Source organism: Pinus tabuliformis, chromosome 4_2 (assembly GCF_031772625.1).
Source record: "Pinus tabuliformis cultivar Carrire ecotype Pingquan chromosome 4_2, CPIR1, whole genome shotgun sequence".
In the NCBI taxonomy this organism is placed as follows: Eukaryota; Viridiplantae; Streptophyta; class Pinopsida; order Pinales; family Pinaceae; genus Pinus; species Pinus tabuliformis.
The window spans coordinates 728,504,282-728,521,220 of record NC_142304.1 but is presented as its reverse complement, the minus strand read 5'-3'; the positions used below and the strand labels follow the sequence as shown (position 1 = coordinate 728,521,220).

The 16,939-nt window shown below is 34.6% G+C and overlaps 1 protein-coding gene across 1 annotated transcript; it reads right to left on the bottom strand.

Moving 5' to 3' along the window:
- Nucleotides 1–13,150: 13,150 nt before the first annotated feature.
- LOC149171656 (uncharacterized) lies at nt 13,151–14,121 on the bottom strand. Its single transcript, XM_089427555.1, has one exon. The coding sequence runs from the start codon at nt 13,834–13,836 to the stop codon at nt 13,216–13,218; it is 621 nt and encodes a 206-aa protein (XP_089283681.1). The 5' UTR covers nt 13,837–14,121; the 3' UTR covers nt 13,151–13,215.
- Nucleotides 14,122–16,939: the final 2,818 nt, after the last annotated feature.

Here is a 16,939-nt window from a genome sequence, read left to right as displayed (position 1 = left end):
TATTTTGACTATTTGGTGGAATCGAAAAGAATCAAGAAGTGAGTAGCCAGTGGTGTTGGAATGTGAAGCACGTTCGACTTGATCCTACGCATTCTTGTAATTTCTTTTTCAACCAATTTGCGAGTCTTCCATTTTGGTGGCTTGGGTGCAAGCGATATGGACAACCTCTCAAATCTAGCTATTAATTCTTCAATTTCAGGTTGAACCTCCCTTTCTGCTTCTGGTTGCGTATCAATCATCTAACGATAAAACTGACAGCCACATGGGTTTTCCCCAATCACCCCTAGCTTGGTTGTAATTAACAAATCGACCTCTGTTCCTATTAGAACTGTAAATCCACAGGATTTACACAAAAACACTATCGTGGCTTTTTGTATGGAGTTCATGCAATACACTATCGGTGCTTTTTAAAACATTGTCACAGCTTCAATTAGTCTTGGTGTAATCCCAAAGGAATTACACTATCAGCGCTTTATTTCCAAGACTTCGCATTAACCATAAATAACACCATCGATGCTTTAATATTCGAAGTCCTGTGTTATACGCAATATACACTATCAACCCCTTTCCACGCTCCTTCTCTGATGCGATAACACGTGTCGTTATCGGAGATCGCAATTCGCGACTCCAATATCCCAAAAGTGTGGCTCTTCCTGCTCTGACCTTGCGATGCGATAACAATCACGGACCCAATAACTTATTAAAGCCTCCCTATAATGTTTCGGCTGCATTAGTGTCGCGCTATCGGAGTTCAGTGTTTTCAATGGTCTTCCGCTCCACTTGAGGTTTTGCTATGTGATATTGGTTCAGACCCGATATGGGTATGAACCAAATCTAATATAATTTCAAGTCTTGAACTATGCTCTGGCTAAGTGATATTTTTCGATTTCTTTGTGTAAAACAGAGTTTGACTGCAAACTCTATAAAATGACTCAAGGAGCCTGCGATTGCCGATATGAAGGAAAACTACCCAACAGGCCTACGCTTAAGTGTTCATTGGAAAACAACAATTGAATCACCATTAATAAATGCGGAAAACAATAGAATCAGAACTGATACATGCATAAAATACCAGTTAATAGAGAGTCATTAATTCCAATGAACAGAGAGAGATTTTTCTCAAATGATAATGCTTCCAGGCTCTCTCTTCTGAGAGTCCCGTTGTTTCTTATTTATAAATAATAGATAAGCCTTCTTGGCCATTATCCTTTACAAAAGCATGGCTTTTACATAAGTGATTTAAAGCAATAAAGCTACTAGCTTATCATAAAGTGACTTATTACAACTTGATCTTTATTCTTAATTTTATCATTATCCTAAGCTAGAAAAGCATGAAAACTTGCTGGCTAAAGGACCCCACTCCCTTGCCTGTAGATTTCTTTTTGTATTTTTGGAATATGTTTGAAGATTTTTCCCTCTAAGTCACATGCTCCTGCATCACATTTATGTTTACAATTCAATGTGGTGAGCAAGTAAGTCTATCCAATGTGGTTATCTCTCATGATATGTCCAACATGGTAAGCCTGTGTGGTGTGGCGTGAAATTATTTGCAAGAAAGTGGAACGTGCAGCGTGGTCTTGCTGGATTTTGTGGTAGCAGAAATCTACTAGTGAATGGATAAAGGAACTCGCATATTCACTGACTGAAGAGTGCAGGTAATGGATGCTCCATGTGTTGGCCGATGCTCCTCACTATCCTAGTGTGAGGCATGCGGGTGTAGACATGTTTGATAAAGTACCAACTAACTAAGCAATCTTTTATGAAGTGGATTTTGGATGACTGGAGCAATAATCATTGTGAATCACTGTAGGAATCTTTTGAAGAATTGTCACTGGGCATTGCCAGAGAAAGGGAAGGTGATTGTGGTGGACACCATTCTCCTAGTGGTTGCAGAGACATCTCCTTATCCTCGTCAAGGACTTCATGTAGATTTAATGATGTTGGCATACAACTTAGGGAGCCAGGAACACACACAACAAGATTTTCAAGATTTGGCGGAGAAGATAAAGGGATTTTCATGTTGTTTGGCTTCAGGTCTGGCGGCCATGTAGTGAGGACGAGGAAATTTTGCAGTCACACAATCTGTGTATTAGTAATGTGTCTGTCGAGACCATCGAATCAATGCATGTGGTCATATTCACTAGAGATTGAAAATATAGCGCTTATGGTGTTGACAAGGTTTCTTTTATGGGATCTTGAAAGCAATCCAAGATTTCAAAATTAACCGCATGTGTAAAATATTCAGTTGATTATATTTGCTACATTGAGATGAATTAAGTGTAGGTTGTTTGGTTTGAAATTTGGAAGAAATTGGCCAAAATAAGTGTTGCATTATTTGGAATTTAGATCCATGTCAGATATTCTGGTTGACGGAGTAGGCCACTGGGCGCAAAACCTTCCTTGAATATGGGATATGGCCTAAGCCATCACATACAAATACTACACTCGGAGCACTATGAATCGTTTCCTGTGAAAAGTTTGTGAAAAACAAGATATCATCATACACGTGGATGTGTCGATTTCCAACAACATAGTTGTCAAAAAACGATTTTCTCTCACAAATTGTCATAATATTCACAATTTTTTGGATGATATAGAAAAGTGTCAACTAGAGGATGTCTTCCTATAAAAGATTTGGAAACCATGTTTCAAATTATCCTTATCTACTCGAGTTACATTTCTATTCCTAGAATATGTCTTCATTTGGGGAGAATAAGCACACGAAATCAACAACCCTTAACCTGATTGCAGATTCTCATAACGCACTTACATGGCTGGTGGGTCCATCTTTCCCTCTCCGTTTATAGAGACAAACGTTGACGTTCACTATCATAATTGTTTATACAGCCATGATCTGATTCTTCAACTTGTCGTGACGATGAACCAAATTCGTTGGTTAGTAACGCGTCGACAATAGTATTATAATGTGATTTCAACCAAAAAATCTTCTCAAAAACTTGATATAGATCACATGAGCTTAAATTCAAAAATTGTTTATCATCAAAAAAATTGTAGCCGGGAATTGAAAGCCTATCATGTATGAGTGTCACTGTTGACATCTTTCATTGTTACCGTATCGTTTGATGAGGAACTCGAGGCATCAAATTCAATTCAAGCTACCTACAACTCCCCAGCGGGACCTACCGTATGCAAAGCCACAAATGCACTACGAATGGCTGAGCATAGTTACCTGGAAAAATGCATTGTAATTTTAGATAAGGTTCGAATTATGCATGATGGGCGCGTGAGTGTCATCCTAAAAAAAAATTATACAAATTATATTTGTTATCTTATTTGTTACGTATGAGTGATAACCGAGGCATATATGTTTTTTAAAACTTGATGGTCACACCGAATATTGACCATGGTTCGCAACAACCATTCCTTTATTTTAACGTAGATGTTTAATGATTGACTTCCACAATTTTACAATCTCAGTCACCACAGTCATGGTAAGTCAATTAGGATTTTCTATTTATTTTTAATTATTGGACTTTTTATTAAAAAATAGAGAACAATTATTATTATTGATTGATCCAAAAGATTTAAATTAATCGTATAAATATTAATATTATTTATAAATTTAATTGTTATTAATATTGTAATTTTGTTAATAAATATTTTAGAAAAATTATTTAAATAAATTTTATATTTTGAAAAAATTATTAATTTAAAAAAAATATTATTTTGAATATTATTTTTTCATATCAAGTCTTACTAGCACAACTAGTTGATGATGCGTCTTGTCATCAAGGTGATTCAAGATCAAACCTCACTAGGGTGGTTGTGCCCTATGCTAGGGGGAGGAGACATGCTAAAAAATCCTGTCAGCTAAGCGTAAGGGTTGGTGTGGCTCAGGCCGGGTGATATCCCTTAGATGCCCTTGGGTTGTGGCTCCTCAAGCCAACTTGACGAACAAACAAAAAATATATTAATTTTTCATAAAATTTGAATTTTTTTCCTCAATGTCTTTAAAGTTATTTTGAGACCAGACACATATTCTATACTCCACTATAAGGGAGATGTGTAATTTATTTCATGCTCAACTTGACAAATGTCCCTTTTAAAATAAATATGAAATATTTTATAAATGCAAAATAATTCCAGCTATAATTAAAAATAAAAAGGGATATTACCTATTTGGTTAGTTTTAATTAAAAATATTAAAATATCAATAATCTCACTTTCACAGATAGGCGGTGATGGGGTGTACTGTTAAGTCATTTAGTGAACTCCGTGGGAAACACCTAATCATGTTAAGGGCTTGTGGGAAAAAATCTAGTCATGTTAAGGGTTGGTGTGGCTCAAGCTGGGTTCCATACTTGGGTGATTTTGATGGTTTAGAAGCCTTGGGTCTTGTTTCTCAAGCCACATGCCAAGGCTGATGTCAAACCACTTACAAAAAAAATATCACTCTCATTTAGCTCATTCCATTTGTTGTTGACATCACAACCCGAAAGATGTGGTAAAAATATTTCATTCTCACCATGAACCAGAAATAAATTATTTGGATATTTCCATGTGAAATAACATAATTTTATATAAATTTTAAAGAAAGATAAAGTAACTAGAAGTAAAAGAGTGATATTATTGCATGGGGTCACATTCTGTATTCCAATATGAGTAGATGTTTATCTAGTTGACAAGTATCCCTTTTAAAATAAAAATAAATCATATTCTAAATATAAAAAACAATGTTAGCAATAATGCATGTGATGACCATAATGCAAGGGATTGTGACAAAAGGGAATGATAATAGGCTATAAGAATGAGTAAAAAGGGAAAAACTCAGACTTATGAGAGAGCAGTAAAGGCCTCAAAATGAAAGCCCAATGTCTCTCTCACTAAGACTTTGCAAGTCCTCATGCAATATTGGGTGAATAGCCTATCCAAAGAGGTTCCTCAAAATGTATCAAAAATATGTTTCCAATAATTCTTATCATAATACAAGGGTATGTTTCAAATATCTCATATTACTTGTCTCTTTAATTTAATTTATTACATTTATAATATTTATAAACCTAATTTACATTTCAGATCTATGGGTTATGGAAAACTACACATAACAAGTGAAAAATAAAATCGAATCATAATGGAACAAAACTAGTTTATAGTGGGAATCCAAGGATGATAAAAATCACTCAAAATAACAACAATAGTTCAACAAAGTTTCAACTTCTAGACAACTTAGTCACCATTGAAATGTACATGGATTAAACTAGAACACCAGTGGAAACTACTCATAGGCCATTTGGATCCCCAATTAGTCATCTCCAACACGGTCTCATATTGTTGCAACTCTCAACCATATTGCTCTTGTGTCTTTGGTGTCCTACCAAGTATTTAACTCTTCGTAGCTTCCTCCCATTTCACTTCCTCACATCCTCCTTATCCATGCCAATCCAAGAATAACGTTTCTTGATATACAGACTCAATTTAATGTAATGGATATTCTGTTAAATGCAATCCAACCATGGGATTGCAAAAAAGTGTAATTAGTAGACCTTTAAATATGGGCTAATAAAAAAAACTCTTATTTAATACTCTTATCACTCTTTTTATCTTATATAGATGTGAAGTTTGGGGATGAAGTATCTCCAAAGAATATTGAAGAAGGATAGATCAAATCCAAAATAATTTATATCTTATAATCATAATATTAAAAGTGTACACCCTATCAGCCCCCCCGGGGAAACTCAACTAGCGACGTTCGTGAAAGTGAAATATTATGTTCCTAACTAATGTGGCTTTTTTCTTACCCTGTAAGACTCTTTGTTTGCCATTGTCATCAACACACTCAATAGCTTTATCATAGCAGTCTACGTTGGTTCTCTGTAGATACAACCAATCCATGCCCAAAAACATACTGTATGAATCTAACGGTAATACATTTAAATTCGTTGTTGTAGGCATACCATTTAAATCAAATCCGCAAGATCTTACCCAATGATGCACTCACTTCTTTGTACATATGGCCAATTGCACTAACCAAGATTTTGCATGCAAATCCTTATTCAAACCACACTTATCCACCAAGTGAGGACTAACATAGTTATAATTAGATCCAGGGTCAATAAAAATAGAAATAACTTGATCACAAAGCTTACCGTCCATCTCAATGATAGATGCCTGTGTTTTTCCTACTTGTTCTCCACGGCTGCATAGATATGAGGAATACTATGGCCTACATCTCCAATAGTGTGTGCCTCCTGTGCATTATATATCAGAGGTATACCACCTTGATTTTGCTGATAATCTCACCTGCAATGATCTTTGCCACATGTCCAACACTCTATTGTCTTCTAGCCTCCGTCCTTATTATTTTCTTCAAATCGATGTCCCTGTCCTCTATCTGATGCATTGAACCTCTTAGGTGGTGCAACATTCTCCTTATTATCTGTACCCTGTGGCCTTGCTCGCTTTTTATCCCATTTTCCTTTGTTCTTTACATTACCTCTCCATCTTAGCTTAGTTTTAGTGTTGCACTTCAATTTTTCATAGCAATGATTTAGATTTCGAATGGCCTCATCCAATGATCTAGGATCATCGAATTCAATCCTATCTTTGAATGCAACCGGTAGCCCACTAATGAATCTCTGAGTCTTATCCTTCTCCTCCTTGAGTTAAGGAACATACCTCAACAATTATAAGAACTTACTGGTGTACTCATCATCTGTCATGGATCCCATATTTAGTTCAAAGAATTCTTCCGACAAATACTTCTTCTTGAATAAGTATAGTTCCGACAAATAATTCTTCTTGAATAACCGCTAAAATTCACTCCAACTCATATCTTTCTCATTTATGTCCCTAACATTCTTCACATCTTCCAACCAGATGTCTGCTTTACCTTTAAGACTGAAAGTAGCCACCCTAGCTTTCATGTTCTCTGGGTAGTCATGCAACTTGAAGAACTTCTTCATACCAAGTAACCTAGCATCTACATCTTGTGATCTCTTTACCTGTCCATCAAAAGTAGGTGGCTTTGATTTCTTAAACTTGTCCGGTAAGTATCCCCAATCACTCCTCATGTAGGGATGATAATGGTGACGATCATAGTGCATGTCTGAATCAGAACTAGAGTCATACCTGTGTCTATCCCTTCTCCTCTCCAGTGTGTCCAACAATCTGCCATCCTGGATCGCTTCCTCTCTATCTGATCGGTGAACTCCATGCGATCTACTACCATATGCCCCATTAGTTTTGTCCTCATGCTCATGACTGATCCAAAGTGGCCCTTGCTGCTACAAATCTGACAAGCTCTGGAGTATCACTACATTTACCTATGTAGTGACTAAATGAGCTCAACAAAAGGAAAACCATTGAAGATGTGTTCCATAGTTTGTTCCTGGTTCCAACATAAGTGGCACAAATAGGGGCCTTGAAATCCTCTTTTCTAGATTTTTTTCCCACGTGATTATATTTATTCTTCTTATCAACTAGAGGAATCAAGTGACCTTAAGCCAAAAACTATTGATCCAAAGTTTTTTCCAGAGAGATTCTCTATGGAGAGATTGATGACCAACTAGCAAAAACTAGGTCTTCTTAGGCATGAACATCCCTTTCATTTGTATCCCCATTCGAGTTTATGTAGATCATAAGCAATGGGGATTTTATGACATCATAGATCCTAAGCTAAAGTAGGCCAAATATTCAGAGCATGGTGCTCTAGTAAATCATCCTTTGTTTTTCATTTATGTCATAGTGTAGAATCCAGATTTCCTTTCCAGAAACCCTCCACTGTGATGCCATAGTGGTATGAAGTAATGCTTCGAACTCTCTAAGATCTACCTGATTTCCTTAGCATGGCAATTGTTGCAAAGAATCTTGTCAGAAGAAAGGATTCCATCCATTCCTAATCTCCTAGAAGGTGTGATTTTGAATTAGACTTAGGTTTTCCTAGGCCAAATTCCAAATAGAGGAACCGAAAGGGTACATCATAGCTTGTATAATTTTTACTAGGAGGAGGAATGACCATATTTCTCATCCCATATCTATTTCCAAAGATCCTCTCCCCCGTGAATCTGCCTCCACCATAATTTGGTGCCCATGGCTTTATTTATAATCTTTAAATCCCTTGGTCCTAATCCCCTAGCTAGCTTGGGAATACACAACTGCTGCCAAGCCACAAGTGGCAATCTCTTAGCTTTCTTTGCACCTCCCTAGAGAAATTCTCTGTAAAGGGAAGTGATGGGCTTGAAGATAACTTTTGGGGCCACTAGTGTTGATAGTTGTTACACAGGAGCAACTTGGAGCACTAACTTGAGTAGAACAAGTTGACTTGCTAAATTTAGAGAATGAAACACCCAAATGCCAAGCTTTCTAGAAAATTTTTATAGAATTCCTTGTCATCATGTAACTATCAAGGAATTGTCAACCAAAGGGACACCTAGGTAATTAGCAAGAAAGCCACTGATATGAAATCCAGGAGTCAAGTTAGATATCCTTGGATAGTTACATTGGTATTAACTAATAAACATTATATTTTTCCCTGCTTATGACCATATTGGAGACATCCATAAAGTATTTAAGTATGCTTTTCAAGGCTAAAGTTTCGCGCATTAAAGGACAAGGTGAAATAACATAATATCATCAACAAATTGTTGATGGGTAATAGTAATATTATTCCCAAATAGGCGAAAACCCTTAATGATATCCTGGTGGCCCTCTTCTTTTAGGTATTTATCGAACCCCTCAACTACTAAGATAAATAAAAAATAAGAGATAGGATCTCCCTAACGGAGGCCATGAAAGGGGCTAAAAGTCATAGTAGGAGCACCGTTCAAGAGAATGGAGTAAAATGGGCTAGAAATGAGGGACTTGATCCAGGCAATCCACTAAGGGGAAAAACCGAAGGATCAAAGGATCTGTGGATGATAATCCTAGTTTAACCTGTCATAAGCTTTAGAGAGGTCTAATTGAATTATCCTACCATCTCATTTAGATCTCTTCAAAGAGTGGATAACCTCATGGGTTGCAACAATCCCATCACGAATATGGTAACCCCCAATAAATCTTAATTTCTCATTAGAAATGATGTTGTTCAATAAGTGTTTAATATGATTCATAATAACAGAGGAAATAATTTTATATACAACATTGCAAAGGGCTATGACAAAATTTATTGCGATTATCAGCTTTACTAGTTCAGGAATGAAGGTAATGAAAGTAGAATTAAGCTTATTAATCAATTGTCCTTATTAAGCTGCCTCCAAAATAATTTGGTGCCCATGGCTTTATTTATAATCTTTAGATCCCTCGGTCCTAATCCCCTAGCTAGCTTTGGAATACACAACTTCTCCTAAGCCACAAGTGATAATTTCTTGGCTTTCTTTGCACCTCTCTAGATAAAGTCTATGTAAAGGGAAGTGATGGGCCTGAAGATAACTTTTGGGGCCACTAGTGTTGATAGTTGGCACACAGGAACAAGTTGGAGCACTAACTTGAGTAGAACAAGTTAACTTGCTAGATTTAGAGAATGAAACACCCAACTACCAAGCTTGTTAGAAACCTTTTATAGCATTCCTTGTCATCATGTTACTATCAAGGAATTGTCAACTAAATGGATGCCCAAGTATTTAGCAAGGCCACTGATATGAAAATCTAGGAGTCAAGTTAGATATCCTTGGACAATTGCATTGGTATTAACTAATAAACATTATATTTTTCCCTTCTTATGACCATACCGAAGACATCCAAAAAGTATTTTAGTATGGTTTTCAAGGCCAAAGTCTCCCGCATTAAAGGACTAGGTGAACGAGCATAATATCATCAACAAATTGTTGATGGGTAATAGTAATATTATTCCCAAATAGATGAAAACCCTTAATGATACCGTGGTGGCCCTCTTCTTTGAGGTATTTACCAAACCCCTCAGATACTAAGATAAATAAAAAATAAAAGATAGGATCTCCCTAACGAAGGCCATGAGAGGGGCTAAAAGTCACAGTAGGAGAACCGTTCAAGAGAATGGAGTAAAAGGGGGTAGAAATGAGGGACTTGATCTAGGTAATCCACTAAGGGGAAAAACCAAAGGATCAAAGGATCTGGGGATGATAATCCTAGTTTAACTTGTCATAAGATTTAGAGAGGTCTAATTAAATTATCATACCATCTCGTTTAGATATCTTCAAAGAGTGGATAACCTCATGGAATTCAATAATCCCATCACGAATTTGGTGAGCCCCCACAAATCTTAATTTCTCAGGAGAAATGATGTTGTTCAATAAGGGTTTAATCTGATTCATAATAACACAGGAAATAATTTTATATACAACATTGCAAAGGGCTATGGCAAAATTTATTGGGATTATCAGCTTTACTAGTTTGAGGAATCAAGGTAATGAAAGTAGAATTAAGACTCAACCATACCTGTTGGAAGCATCAAGATTCTTCAACCAAAGCATGCACTCCAAGTCTATTAAACAACCAACATGCTTGGAATAACTTTGTTGTAAAGCCATTAGGATCTGTTGCTTTATATTTGGGCATCTCTATTACCACCTCTTCTACTTCGGAGAAAGAGATTTCTCGCATCAAGGCATCATTTTGATCTCGATGAATGAGGTGAGGAATATGTGCAATAATGTAATTGATAACAACACATTTTTTTGGAGTCGACTTTGTAAGTAGTTTGTGATAATATGAGACAAGTTCATATTGCAGATGTCTTCGTCCATCACTAGAGGAGAGGAAGAAAACATTGTTATGATGAATGTTTTTAATCATCACTTTACAAAAAAATAGGGTTACACCTTCTTCCAACAATTGCACTTGATATTTTTTCTTTTAGAGTTGTTGCTCAAGTTTATTAATCAATTGTCCTTCTTCGTCGATCAAAGCCTTTAGAGCCCCTCCAATATGATTTATTGTTGTATATGAGGGTTCCATAATTTTAATTTGATTATGCCTAATTATCAAATGGATAATGGAGATTTAATATCCATGGAATATTCTAGAATATTCTTATTAATAGTCACAAAACAAAAATTGAGATTTATTTCAAAATTAGTTATGCTCTTTTTTCCTTTATAATTATATTGATTAATTAAAAATAAATTGTCATATAAACAACTATCACATGAAATGAGTTATGATTTTATAAATATGTGGTATTAAAAATCTATAACAAAAAAAATTGATACAAAATATAATGGCATTGCATATATTGCATTTCTTTTCACTCAAATTAATATTATTAAATAAAAATACATTACAAATTAACACTAAATGTAATGTTAAATTGTAAAAATAAATATGGACATAGACATGTTTTCTTACACATAATTGAATGAAAATTATTAAAAATTTAAATTTGGGTTGTTAAATTTGTAAAAACTGTGTATTAATATTATTAAATAAAAATAAATTACAAATTAACACTAAATGTAATGTTAACTTGTAAAAACAGATATGGACAGAGACATGTTTTCTTACACACAATTAAATGAAAATTATTAAAATAAATTTAAGTTGTCAAATTTATAAAAACTGCGTGTTGCTATTTTTTTATTATAAATATTTATAACAAGTACTAAAATCTAACAAGACCATTATATTCCCAAATTATAAAAAAAAACAAAATACATGAATAATTTAGATTTGCAAGATCTCCATCTCCAATTTCTTTAATAGTCATAAATTTCTCATTGGAAAAACACTCGCACTTCTTAAATAAATAGATGGAAAATGACTTTAAAAAAATAAGTTTAATTATAATCTTTCCAAATAAAATAACCCTAAAACAGCTGCGTGTCAAAATTTCTTACGAAAAAAACTTTAATAACGTGGAATGTTATCATGCTACAACCAAATCTCCTTCCAAAAATGCTATGTAAATTCATAATCTATTAATTTTGAAGTCATGTCAAACTAAAATTATAAAGTTTAAAAGGTCTATTAATACATCGATGGTGTTTTTCTTTGCAAAATTTATATTTTTAACCAAACAAATCAAATATAGAAAGTAATGAATTGTTCGATATCAAAAATCTAAATCTAAATCAAATATAAAAAATGGATATATGTCGATTAAATCGAAGTTTTATAAAAAAAACACATTCAGGGAAGCAAAGCGAGAAGCACGAATTCAAATGTGATTGATGGTTCTAAATAATTTAAAAAAGAGAAAAAGTGTTAGATGTCAATTTTCCCGAGTTTTTCTCACTCAAATTTTGGACGTCGATTTCAATTTCGGTGTGATTTGCCAGCGGAAATTGGAAAGATGAGGGCGCAATTTCATCGCCGCTCAATGGCTTCAAAGTTCTATCCGCGTTGAGAGAGCGAAAGTTTAGCAGAGTTACTATTCCCACCATGGCACCCTTACGTATGGTCTTTTGATTCCCAGAAAATTAGGATCTAACTATCTAGAATATAGTTTTAAGAGTTTAAAGTTTTAATTTAATTAATAGTTAGATAAGCCTTTTAGAGTTTTAATTTAATTAATAATTTGATAAATGGTAAAGATTTAATTTTTATTTAATAATTTGATAATGAAAATTTCAAATTTATGTTCAAATAAATTTTTTTTTACTATTATTTTAATTAAATTAATTAATTAAAAAATCACCAAAAATAATTGTTTTTAGTGTGATTTTTTGGAAGTTTTTATGGTAGGTTTTCAGTATAATTGCTCTAAAATAGGGTTTTCCAAGGTGCTGACTCCATATACACAATCAGAAAACTAATTTAAATGAAAGATTTCACCTCAAATTTTTCCACCGGATTCCAAAACAACTCTATGAATTATAATTTTTGATATGGAATAAAATTGCATGAATAAGTTTTTACTTTTAAAGTTAATCTGTTTTCTTATATTATAAATCAATATTTTAGATTTTTTTATTACTTTATTAATAAAATAATACTAATCATATTTTATTATACAATTTAATAGTAAATAATAAAACTTATATATAAATAAATTACTTTTTCTCTTTTATGAGAAGAAAACTAATTTATATGAATGAGAACTCGAAATAAATTACACAAAGTAGATTCGTAAAAATTCAAAAGGAATTATAAGAATTACACATCATGGATTGTAAAAATAATGTCTCCCATCTATGTGAATATTCAAAAAGAATCATAAGAATTACACATCCTGGATTGTAAAAATAACGTCTCCAACCTATGAAAATTCTAGTATACAATTACCAACGGAGTAAAAGATGAAATGTCCTCGACGTTGTATGCACTTATACAACCTTAAGTAACCTATGAATACAGGCAACCGGGAGCTTCCAAAGTCCATGTCGCAGAAAAATCACCGTCAAAAATCGTGTTTTGACAAACAAAATCTGTGTGGACATAACCTTGTAGCTCGCTGGCTTGATGGGCATCGTCATACGTTGCAAACTGTTGATAGTTTCCAAAATCGTCATCGAAGTCCCAGACTTGGCTAATGGATTTAAGATCAGCCTTCTCCTCAGGAGACTGGCGGACTTCGTCCATCATATTCGTAAGAGGGCTCATAGGAATGCCGAGCTCGTCATCTGAAGCCCCCAACAGATAAAACAGATCATCCCCCAAGTCCGAAGCTACGGTTCCACCTTCTTGGCCGCTGGAAATATCGGACGACGCCAAATTATGCCCAGAATTTGAGGGACAAGAAGTGAAAGGAGCCGTGCTAATCTCTTCCTCCAGGCTTTTCATGACTTCGTTTATGACCTCCTCACTGGCACCCCATTCCTCTTCTTCTTGTGACAGGGTTTTGTCTAATTGACAAAACCACCCCGTTTCTTCGCCGTGGAAGCGTTTCGCCTCCTGCACGTCAGTGGAGACCGGCAGAGCTTCCGGCTCTCGGTCGCGTTTTCTGAGTGTCTGAGTCATCATCATAGAAAGATGGCCTCGATATTCGAAGAGGGAACGCAGAAGTGGCGCAGGAAGTATAAGGGGATGATATCTCGGCTTTAGCGAAGAATTGTTTATACTGCTATAGAAGCCGATATGGATAACTGAGCGGATACGAATATAGGAGCGGATTAAAGGATTACCGATATAAATCTATTCATAGCATCATATTACAAGTTACATGCAAAAGCTATGTTTGAGCTGCACGGAAGTTGAACAGTGTGGCATGGGAAGGGGCCTTGGAAATTACAGAGGGCAAGTATGGTTCCTCTCGTTTGCAATTTCCCGCATTTAAATGTTGAGGAAAGCTTGTTTTGCGCACACGGTCCAAAATTTCCTGTCAATCAGATAAAAAATGCGTGGACCACAATTTGCACCGAACATTTCGAATTTGCAATCAACCAAACCTAGACACACGTCAAATGTGGAGGGCGGTAAGATATGAAAGGCAGGTTCATTGAACGCCAGTGTGGACGCGCGATATTTAATTTGTAAATGATAATGAATTGCCGGCTTGTAGATGTCGAGTCTCCATCGTGACTCGTCATCGCGATTTCGGAAGTTCGGAAGTTAAACATTTATATATATCTACATATATAATTTTAAAAAATATGTTAAATCTTTCCTATACTTTTCATTTTGTTAAATATATTTAAGGTTTGCATCAAACCCTAAATATAAATTACGACTTTGTAGAGGAACTTTATTTTTTTTTAAATTTTACATCGTGTTCTGTGGAATCTCCAATAACATTTATGTTTTAATGCAACTCTAATACCTATTTTAATATCACAGCCTGCGGATACGTCAGCACGACTGAAACTCGTCCTCTCGTCTGAAAGGACGACCTGCCCAGTATGGCCCCTTGCAGAAAGCGGTCTGCCGGTAGAGAGATGTGACGGACACACGACGGTAAGTTTGACGGGGATGCATAATGTTCACCGGAAATGTCTGCGTCAGCTCGTGAAAACCCTGGTCGCGTTAATCCACAACCAGCTTGAGCCTTCAAACGCTATGGTCCAATAATATATATATAAAAGGAAACGCCATTAAAGATTACACCGACTCTTCCATATTGACAGAATTATCCACCACAAAAAGCAACCTGCCATTTACCGAGTGAAGCCAAAAGTAACGGAGATCTTATATCTCTACGGTAACGTGGCCGTGAATTGACACGTATGGCCGTACGCATTATTAGAGAGTGGCCACTCGTGATGTATTCAGAAAAGATAAAGGTAGCGGGCAATTATTTCATTTCATCACATGCCGTGCCGTGTCATGTAATTCGTAGACGTATAGTGCTCCCGCCAGTTTGGGTTGGATTATGCGCAGTCGGTGCTTTTTATTAAAAGTTTTATAAATTCTTCCGATCTTGAGAAAGGGAAAAATATCAAAATGAAGATGCACTATTCGCTTATATGAACAATACAATTTATTTTAATGGGGAATTTTATGTTTAGAAATATAAAAATTAATATATTTATTTATTATGTATGGTATATCTTACCCTATAAAAGCATAATTTTATTGAACAAACTTTGTTAGGCAAAATAAGTGTCTTATACCTATTGAACTCAATTCCATTGGTAAAGTACAAAGCTTACAAGGACACCCTATAACCATCATGAGATCAATTCTAATATTAAAGTAAAAAACTTTATAGAGCGAATAAAGTTCAAAACATGAACGTGTTGTATTTCTTTGCCATTTCTTATACGAGAAGTATGGGTTTTAGGTAACTTTTTTGCTTTACTTGGTTTTGGGTATGTGGTTTTCAATTATTAGATTTTTGTTCAATTTTGGAAGTTATTTATTAGGGTGTAAGTGTTGCTTTAGTAATATACTTTATAGAACCGTAATAAAGATCTACGTCTTCTAGATTTTACATTACTCTAGGGACATTATAGATGCCAACCTCCACCATTTTCGTCATAATTTATTATTTCCAATATGGCCACAAGTGAAAAAAAACAAAAAACATATCTCAACATTATCTTCAAGATTAGATAGTTGCTTTTGCGGTGCATACTTTTCATTCATTATTGATTTTTATATTTTGAAAATAGTAAATAGTTACTTTTATATGAGATGGTGTATGAGCTTAGAGTAATATGTAATTATTAATTTTACTTTATGTGCAATCATTACGGTTCAGTATATTAAATGTTTTTTAATTATTAATTATCAAAATTAATTAACTTTCTAATTTGGAGTGTTTGATATTTTTTCAACCAAAGAATTGGATTGGATTTGAGATAATTTTAATATTTTGAAATTAAATTTCTTGTATTAATATTTATAATATTATTTGATTAATCAAAATATGATTTTAATTTAATTTAATTTAATATGAGAACTTTTTTACGAGAGAGCTTAGGTTAAACTTGTTAAAGGAGATTGAGGTATGAGATACTGAAAGAGAGTGTGGGTTATTGAAGTGTTTAAAGAAGAAAGTATTGTGTGGATCTTCTTATTAGATGTGAGGTTGTTGTTGTGCCTATTGTTGCTAATGACACTGAGTTGTTCAAATATGGGAGCTGAAATTTATAATCTGGAACTAGTAGCTTACAAGTGAGCAAGCTGCACCTAGAGACTTCGGAAAGCAGAGAACACTCTATATCATTAATCATAAAATCATAAATATATGTTACATCATTTTAGGGAGATTAGAATTGACTCCTAGAAAATATGAACTAATCCTAATCTAGGGACACTCGTACAACAAATAAACAAACTCTCTCCAATAATACAATATTCTCCATTAATTTCAACACTCCCCCTTAATGGAGAAAGGGTTCACTTGTACTCCTAACATCTCCCTAAACATTTCAAATTTAATCCTCCCAAGGGGCTTTGTAAAAATATATGTTGCATTATCACAAGTATTACAATATTCAACAAGAATTTCTTTAGACTGAATCTTCTCTCTAACAAAGTGAAACTGAATATCAATATGCTTTGTGTTTTTGTGAAACACAGGATTGTTTTCCAGCTTGATGGAGCTTTGGTTGTCACATCTAATTACTGTTGCATGTTTTTGTTCTTCTCCAGCATCATGGAGAAGTCTCCTCAACCAAATAGCCTC